The sequence below is a fragment of the Tasmannia lanceolata genome, unplaced genomic scaffold (assembly GCF_043159265.1).
Source record: "Tasmannia lanceolata isolate RefF3 unplaced genomic scaffold, GAP_Taslan_0.1 ptg000037l, whole genome shotgun sequence".
NCBI lineage: Eukaryota > Viridiplantae > Streptophyta > Magnoliopsida > Canellales > Winteraceae > Tasmannia > Tasmannia lanceolata.
In genome coordinates, this window is record NW_027518714.1 from 13766365 (window position 1) to 13776187 (window position 9823).

General features: G+C 37.6%; 1 protein-coding gene across 2 annotated transcripts; it reads right to left on the minus strand.

Moving 5' to 3' along the window:
* Positions 1–622: 622 nt before the first annotated feature.
* LOC143861709 (E3 ubiquitin-protein ligase PRT1-like) lies at positions 623–8852 on the minus strand. Of its 2 annotated transcripts, none has more exons than XM_077372597.1 (8): positions 8692–8852; positions 8046–8074; positions 7779–7958; positions 7212–7283; positions 6878–7126; positions 6577–6780; positions 2250–2377; positions 623–1351 (listed from the first exon to the last, which is right to left on the minus strand). In XM_077372597.1, exons 3-8 carry the CDS (start codon positions 7915–7917, stop codon positions 1145–1147), a joined length of 999 nt encoding a protein of 332 aa, XP_077228712.1. In that variant the 5' UTR covers positions 7918–7958; positions 8046–8074; positions 8692–8852; the 3' UTR covers positions 623–1144. The 2 variants fall into 2 exon arrangements, with proteins under 2 accessions (XP_077228712.1, XP_077228711.1); XM_077372596.1 differs by lacking the exon at positions 8692–8852 and adding an exon at positions 8509–8685.
* Between the last annotated feature and the right edge of the window lie 971 nt (positions 8853–9823).

Genomic DNA, 9823 nt, shown 5'->3' on the forward strand with positions numbered 1-9823 from the left:
CATAGAGATGGGAGTTGTTATTCCTGTTCCCATGTAGCTTCATTGTGAGACCAAGCGACAATTTATATCGCCTCCAGTCCGGTCTTTCATGAGAGGACTAGGCAAACAGAGGTAAACTATAAGTTTGTGAGGAACCAAATGACATCAAGACTATTGTCATTCAGTTTGTTCATTCTGATTTCAGCTAACTCATATCTTCACCAAAGTGACAATGCATGCTTGCTTTCATAGTACTTTGGGCAAGCTGAGTATGCATGACATTTATGCTACAGCTTGAGGAAGAGTGAAGAAGAATATGTATGGGAATACCCTTCTTAATTTTAGAGACGGTTTTGTCCTTATTTTGTAGCTATTGTAACTTAAGTGACAAAGGGCAGTTACGGACTTTCAGTCACATTTCACTAAAATATAATAAGATCGGGGTTAGAGAAATGTATGACTAATAGAGGTGTAAGCCTTCTAGAGAAATGTATTTCGAAGTCAATCCCTCCTTAATGGACCAGTTCCTTATATGCTCATTGGTTTGACAAAAAGAAGTGAAAAAGAAAAGACTGAAAATAACTTATGATCGAATGAATAAACAGTATTCAGGAATGAGATCTAAAACAACACACTTTCAAAATATGAAAATATCTTAACTTCTTTCTGCATTAAAACAATCAACAAAAACAGCTTCACCAACTCCATTCTCCATTTTATTTGTTTTTCAAAGATCAACAGATTAAACAGATCTTGTGGACATAATATCCTATTAGTGAGAAAGTTGAGAATCCAACGCAAAGTCAATCTAGATTATTCAAATGATAGTGAAGTAAAACTTTTCTATGTATTTTCTGAGGGTAATATCAACACACTTTGATGCTTTGGATCTGATATTCCTGATGTTTGGAGTGTGAAATCTTGTAAAAGTGCATCTCCCTGATTGCCTCATACATAATGACTTAAGCTACGGTCCTGGGCTTAAGCCTTCTTGTATATGGGATCTGGTTTGGGTTTCCAAACTTGGAGCCAAAATATTTATATCATGATTTGAGGTCCCAATAATGAAAGTGGAGATTCTGAGTAAACTTACAGGTTCATATGGTGGAATCATTTTTTCTCTGAGACCTCTGGAGTATCACTGAAGAGAAAACCATCTTCATCTTCAGACTGATCGCCCCCTAGCCAATAACATTATGTTGGAGAAAATAACATTCCGCTGAACAAGAATAAAATTGTGATCGGGTCTGTGTTTCTGATTGAATCGTCCCGGAAGCTTGGATCGAGTATTATAGCACCTTTCACACAGGTCAAAACCAATCGCCTCAACACAATCTTTGCATCTGTACCACTTTCCAATTATTGGATACATCTGCAAAGACAAATCCAAATTGTTAAATGTATTTTGTTAGTTTATGTCAAAGATGTTACGTACTACTGGTAATTTGAGGACCGACAAGATGAATGAGATGCTTCGATTTTTCAAAGGATAATGTAGAAAAAATCCCTTACCTTCCTCTCATGGCCATGGTTTTAAATTTCGACCGGTGGAGACCGACACCGAAATCACCCAAAACAGAAACGGTCATTTATTTTGGCCGAAATTTCGGAATTTCGGTCGACCCAAAAAATCTGTTTTTTTTAATATTAATTTAATATTTCACCGAAATTTAATATTAAATAAAATATTGAATTTGGGTTTTGTACCAGATTTCAAGCGAAATTTCAGGGTCCGAAACCGGTATCGAAACCGAAATTTTAAACCTTGCTCATGGCAAGCATACCATTAACCGGTCTACTCATAGGATACTATTGTTCATATTAAAAAATTGTCCGTTTGAAGTTACCAAGGTTGAATGAACAGAGTGGGTATAATTACACAAAATCTCACCGCCAATAGCAAATATGTCTCTAACTCATGTATATTCTCAAGAGAAAGGGCAGATCTCTCTTTCCCCCAGTTTAAAAAAGGACAGATCTCGCTTTCCCCATGCAATGGTGGCAAGAAAACCCTGGATATAAGAATTCTTTTTTTTTTTGGGTGGGGTGGAGGGGAGAGGGGAGAGGGGAGAGATATCAGTTATCAGGTTAAAATAAATGATATTTCCAGCATAAATGTCTTTTTTCTCAAATATCAGATCCTTTAATATATTTTTTGTAGTCTAACATAAAAAATTGGGTCCCTTAAAGGGTAGTTAATCAAGTCTGCATGTCAGAAAGAAGACTATTGCTCTGTGTGCATAAAATGACTTAGGTATGAAAGAAATTACCCCGCATCCATCACAACCAACTCCAGCATTAGCTTCTGATGCAAGTTCGTTCCATGTTGAGACATCGAAACCGATAGGCCTTCGCAATGATTTGGTTCCTTGTTTCTCACTCTCATTTTGCCTGGAGCCTACAAGCACATATCACTTTTAGTAAATAGCAAACAAAAATTATGCCATATGCTGGTATTTATGCGATCATTTGCTGAAGAAAATATTAGGTACGTAGTCTGCTTGATAAAATACCAATCCCAAATCACTAGTTGGTTGATCTTGTTAAACCATTATGGATGGTTGTCTTGCTTATGTGGTTGCTTTTATGCATATATTTGTGCTTATTCTAGCATTTCCTTAAGGTTAGTCTTATATTTTCATTGTCTCCATGGACTTTCATTAACTACCATGAATTTTAAAGGATTTCTCATTAGGGCTTTGTCCACGAAGTATTTCCACTTCCGTTGGGGCCAAAGTCCATACCAAAACCAGTACTTGCTTGCAGGCATACGGGTGAAAAGTAATGCTCATGAAGGGTACACCTCAAATGGAGATGCATGTAAGGCATAACACATCAATCACGATGATAAAGCCCTAATGAGAAACTTAATAAAAAATTGTTTTTTATTTTTTTTATTTCACTTCTGTGTCCCTTCAGGCCCTCAGGGCTAAATGGTAAGGTTGCAACTTGACCCAACCCACAAATACCCTGGGTCGGGTTCAGAAATCATGGGTCTTGAGTTGGGTCAGTTTTTATGTTGAAAATCCTTACCTGACGGGTTGGGTTTAAAGAGAAAAAAAAAACTCAAAAGCCGACCAGAGCTTCATAACATAAAAAATAAATAAAAATTCCCCACTGCTTCGTTAAAACTAAAACAATGATATCCTAATACTCCTCTCTTACCCAATGCACCTGACAATCAATGCCCGTCCACTTCTTGTTTCTTCGATCTCCTTCATTCCTCCAAACTCCAAAGTGAAAACCGTTAGTCGCATCTCAGAACCGACCTGAGAAACTGTCTCGGGTAGGGTCGGTTTTATTCATCTCGAGTAGGGTAGTGTTATGGAAAACCCAAACCACCCATCCCAGGTTGCAACCCTACTGAATGGTGTCAAAATAAAAGTTGGGATGGATTCATTCAGCATATTTGAGACTTCACCCCATAACTTTGTGTTCTTAAACTATGTCACAAATGTCGTTCTCAGGAATTTCTCGGCAAGGGAAAATCTCGGGATATATTAATTTTTATTAATTTTTTTGGGTTTATATAGGGAAATAAACTGTAAATTAAAATTATTTAAAAAATATATAAAAATATTAAAGTTAAGAAAAAATATAAAATAAAAATATCGGATAATATCGAGATATTATCAGGATATTTTATGATAAAAAAGAAAATATCGCTATATTTTTAAAATCTCGGGATTAGTTCGGGATTTTGTTGTTTTATCAAAATCTCGCGATAAAAACGCTATATTTTGAAAATATCGGAGATATTTGTGACATAGTTCTTAAATACTGCATCCAATATTGCCAGTGAAGGACAGCAGCTACAGTGCATTTACTTATTCACGGAAGTAACAATTACAAATATATACCTTTCAAAAAAAAAAAAATTACAAATATATAAGAGCTGATATGCCACACGAAATCATGACTGTTCCTGTAAACAAAATAAGAGTTGCATAATCCAACCATCCCCAATATGGAATTCAACCATATAAATTAAAGTTCAATGAAAGCAACTAATTGAAATCCATTTTCAACATTTTAAGAAATTTCAGAGGTCACTACAAAAGTAATCTTGAGTAACTCTAACGTTACGGCAATGCACGTATTCGGAAGATGGAATATTTTGATAATTTTCTCTTGGTGGCCTATTAATAAGGTTGGCGCAACGGTAAGGTTGCTCCATTGTGACCTGGTGGTCACGAGTTCGAGTCACGAAAACAGCCTCTTTGCAAAGCAAGGGTAAGGCTGCGTACATCTAGCCCTCCCCAGACCCCTCATGCATTGGGCCGCCCTTCGGCCTATTAATAAGCAACATTGACTCCGGTTTAGAAAGTATTTCGTGAACATGAAAAGTCAAGTAAAATAGTCTCACGAACACAAAAACATTTGAAACTTCCAAGCATATAAAAACCTAAGCCAAAATATAAAATTGAAGAATGCAAAAAAAGAACAATGACAAAACATATACCCATTGGGTGCTAGATTTCTTTCCATTTATGTCAAAATTGAAGTGGATATAATAGTGTGGATTTTGACTCTCTTCAGTTATACACTAATACCTTCCTACAGTGGTGTTGTGGGTTGTGTTGCCCGGAGTCCTGGACAATTGGCACGTATGCAGGTGTCCACGAGTCTGACACAGGAAACTAAGAAAATCCCAACAAGGGGACACTTACATCCATACAAAAATTAAAATTATAAAAAATGCAAAAAACAAAAAAACAAAAAAAAACAAAATGTAATTAAAAATAGAAAATTGTGGAAATTTTGAAAATGTATAGGAGCTATTGAGTTTGTGATTTATTGTTTATGATATATGAATAATCATTCTAAGCCTCTGATTTGAGTGATTTTAAAAAAATGAAAATATAAACTATGTAACTGATAAGCCTCTGTGGCGGAGATCTTGGAGGTTGGAACTTCAATATGTTTGGCCACTTGTGAATGCGGCAATGCTATTGAAAGCATGGAGGGAATCAAGCACATTATAAAGTAAAACAAGCATTCGAGACATTGGATCTGGAGAAGGATTGCTGGAGAAGGAACATGGTTCGGATAGAAAACAGAATGAGCATCAGAAAAGAGTAACCGAGAGACATAGAAAATGGCACTAAACATTGGGAGAGAAGGGATCTAGAGCCAGAGGAAAAGAGGGAAGAGAGGTATCCAAAAAGGCCCTCTGAGTAGGATCGAAGTGCTTCCAGGAAATTAGCTTTGTGAGTCTTGTAGTTACCATAACTTCAGGAGCCTGCTCAAATGTCGTTGGTGCCGGAAGAAGCCAACCAGTGGAAGAGAAATAAGAGAGGCCCTGAAGGAGCCAGCAAAGTGAGCCTTCGAGGAATGGTCTGGAAAGATTGACGAAGGAGAACATCATGCGGTAAGTATATCAGGTGAGGAGGTGGAGGACAGGGCTCAAATGTTGGAGGCTTGCCTAGTAGGGACATTGAAGGAGAGCTGGTTGATTGACGAAATCCACGATAGTTCTGGAACCTTCTTGACCTTTCTAAGCCAAGCATTCTCAGCCAAAAAGTTCTTTTCTTCTTCACGTTCAAAAAACAAGTGAGATTTAACCAAAAAAAGAAAAAAGGAAGGGGGAGGGGGGTGTGGGTTGGGTTCTGGCTGGCTGGCTTAGCTTTGGAGAATGTTTAATATTAGAAGGTTATTTTGAACAAACACACACACAAATACACAGTTCATATTACAAGGGAGCTCCTTTAAGGGCCTCTCTTCTTCTCCCTCACTCCTCCTCCTACTTCTCCCCCTTCTCTTGTGGCCATGTAACATGGTATCAGAGCGGATCCCGGAAGATTGAAGCGGGAAACAACCAAAAAAAAAAAAAAAACTACCCCCAAGTTGTAGTCAGCGTCATGGTTTTAAATTCCGTCCGAAATTTTGGATTTCGGTCAAGACTGAAACCGAAACGTTTCAAAACCGAAATTGGCAAAATGTCCGAAACTTGGAACCTTCCCAAATTTCAGCCTAAATTACCAAAATTTCGGCCCAAAAATCGACATTTCGAGTGTCTTTACTGAATTTCGACCGAAATTTCGGGATTTGGGCTGAAATTTCGGTTTTGGCTAGGTCTGAAATTTATGCCAAAACCGAAATTTCAAACCGTGGTCACCATAGCTGCCCCTCCTTCAGGCCACCACCGCTGCAGCTGCATCCCCGTGCCCTCCTCGCTCCTTCAGCCACCCCTTCACCTGAAACCCTAACCTGCTCGTCCCCAACCCTCCACCCTGGAAAAGTTTGGAAAGGAAAAATATTTCTAAAATTTCCTACCTTTTTAAAACACCAATAAAGATAACTTGACCAATCCGTTACAACTTTTATTTAGAGGGGCCTTCACTTTATAATCCAATTTAACCATAATCACATTATTTCCCTCAATGTATGAAAAGAAAAAAATTCCATCAAAAATGTTTTTCTTGCAATCCAAACAAGGCCTAAGGTAACTCAATTGAAAACATGGGATAGTGTGAAAAGGATTTGATGCGGCAATTGTGACTGTGTCATGCCAAATTATAACAACCAAAGTTTCAACAAAAACATGTAATCAATTTTAACTCAGAACAATAAATACGGATGACAATGAGAACTTACATTCAGTCAGACCCTCTTGTGGATGATGTACATGTTTGAACTGAAGGACCTCTTTTCTAAGTGCATATTCATTGGGAAATTGTTTCTCCAGGAAATTATCAAGCTCCAAACATACTTTTGGGAGCCCTCCAGGATGCAAACTCAGACAATCTTGACATGTAAGAATGTCATCCACTGAGGCAGTTATACATGTTTTGCAATACACTGTACCAAAAGATAATCAGGATAAGAATATGATTTCTTCCTGTAAAAACAGCATACAAACTCCAACTAGGTGCAGTGACTATTTGAGAGGGCTCACCGTGGCCACAATTAAGAACAACAGGTTGGAAGAGCAGATGTTTGCATGCGGCACACATCACGTCAGTGACAGAAATGTGCTTACAATATTCATTCTCTATACCATTTTCTGGCAATTTTTTTCCATCCAAAGCTGTATTTCTATTGTCTTCAGACTTCCCCACACAAGATTCTTCAGGAACCATCATGACAACATTAGGACTAGAATCACAATCAAAGGACTCGACAACCGTACAAGTGTTAATTTTCTCTGCAGAAAAAAGGAACCCGTGAAAAAAAAAAAACAGCGGATATATGTTTAGAACAGTCTATTAGGACCAAGACAGGGTGTTCACCAGTATGTAGCCTCTCTGTTTTCAAAAAATCCTCAAACTGGGGAGAGAAATGGCCAATTTTCTTTTCTTCCTCTGAAACATGAAATAACAGCAAACTGCTCAATCCCAGTTGAATACGTACCAACAATACTGACCCACGGCAATAACGAATTATGGCTTAAATGGAAGTTAGCCAGCAGAACACTAGTGACAATGCTGAAGCAAGTAGCTTGAAAGGTCAATGGGATAATCAATCAGTTCTTGTTAAAATAAAAATGATTAAATAACACCAAAAAAGCTTAAGCTTTGGGAGTAATTGGTTGTTTAACATGGTATCAGAGCAGAGGTCCTGAGTTCAAAACTCCTTGATATTAAAAATCCACATGTAACGGCCAACCCAAAAGAAAGGCCACATGTGCCATGCGTAGACCAACCCTAAAAAGTGGGGCCACAAATGAGGAGTGTTAAAGTATAAATGATTAAACAACACCAACTTTAACAGCTTAAGCTTTTGGAGTGATTGGTTGTTTAACAGTTCTCAATAACATTTTTACAAAAATCTGCAATCATAATCCAAGTAAAGCTCACCTAGCACTTCCCTTTCTCTTCTCTTGTAAGCCACGGGGAACATTTTCAGGAGTAAGAAGTGGAGCACGTGACAGATATAAGGGAAATGAAGAAATGGGTGTCTACACAAGGGACAGTGAGACTCGCGAGAACCACTCATGGCTATATTAACACACCAGAAACAAGAAATGTGGCCACATGCTGCAATGAGAATAACGCATTATAAGATTAGCATTGTGAGCTATGTACATTCTAAAATATATGGCACAGGCAACAAAGACTTCTTACCAAGTACAACGGGCTTGTAGAGCAGATCCCTGCAACATCAAACAGGTATCACATTTAGATAGATTGTGAAACAGAAATAACAGAAAATTAATCTCTCTAGAAATCTTCGTATAGGTTTTGCAAAGTACAACTGTAAAAGTAAATTTTTTGTGTCTATTTTCCGAACAAATAGGAAAAAATAATTGCGGCTAAGAGAAACCATTTTCATGCGGGAAAAAAAAAATCTAAATATACACCCTAATTCAGCTGAAAAAACCCTAATCACATCAATTACTAACACCGCTGCTTTCTTAAGACAAAAAAAACCCTAATTCAGCTGAAAAACCCTAATCACATCAATTACTAACACAACCGCTTTCTCAAAACAAAAAAGAAAAAGATCAAGACAAACATCAATCACGAAAGAAGATTTCGAATAGGTAAAGATTGAAAATATGGAAAAGAGAGAGTTGAAAGGACTTACAGGCAGATACAACAGATAAAGGATTCAGTGAATTCTTCGTCCATGTTTTCGTTGCATGAATCTAGGGTTTGATCTTCCATTGAAGATCCACGATTATCAAAACCTTCTTCCTTTCCGTGAATGGATGAGGAGAAGAAAACCCTACAAAAAAAAACACAAGGGTAAAAAAGAGAAATAACCTACCGCTAATTTTAGTGCCACGCTATTTGTACAGCTGGTATTTGATATAAATGGCGATTTCCTTTTCCGCCGCTAATTCTTTGTCAGCTGTTTGGTTTGCGTATAATAGAATTCCGAATAACAAAATTTTTAGAGCCAAGGGATTGGGCATGAGTTGGGAAAGAAAGCTTCTTTTTTTTTCAATGGTTGGGAAGGAAAGCATCTTACTAAAACCCAAAACGTGGTGTTGAAGCAATAATATGACAATTCCTAGAAGCAAAATGATATTTATGCCCTTGTTTTAGGGTAATGATTTAAGCACCCCACTGTTTTAATAAGATGTGCGCCCTTGTTTTAGGGAAATGATTTCAGCACTCCACTGTTTTAATAAGATGTGCGAAAGCATTTTGTCGGCTTTGTATTTAGAGGGCTTGAAAGAGCTTTCCGAGAACCATAATATTCTTTTGACAGCCCTTTAAATACTACACTACAAGAAGGGCCGTGCATCTTATAAAAGCATTTGAGCGTTGTTATCATTTTCCTTGTTTTATTTTAGATTGTTATAAGTATTTCTTGAAATGACCAAAATGCCCTTTTAATGGTCCTATAATGGGGGGAAAGGAAGATGGGAGAAAGATTGGTTTCATGGAGAGAATGAGGGTGTGTTCGGCAACCATTTAAATAATAGTTTCTCCCCTTTTTGTAGGCAGGAGAAAGCTAAAAGCCATAAAATCTAGAAAAGGGTGGTTAGTAAAACATGAGCCGTCGGCCTGTTTCCGCGTATTCTACTTTTTATGTGGATAAAGTATGAGATTTTATATCATTCCCGCCCATACAACACCATAGGATAATCCAAACCGTCCATTTGATGGGCCATAAACGTAAATAGGTTGCGTCCCATAATATCATTTCCATAGGCTGATCCTAGCCCTCCGATCTAAATAGAAACTACATCTTATGCAACCTCTATAGATTGTAGGGTTGTGATCATCCTATGGAAATAATTTTTGGGGCACAACCTATTTACATTGTGGCCCATCAAATGAATGGTTTGGATCATTCTATGGCGTTGTTCGTAAAGTAACATTAAGGCCCGTCCACAACATAGGATGATCCCGTCCATGGTTTGGATAATCCTATGGAGTTGGTCGTACAG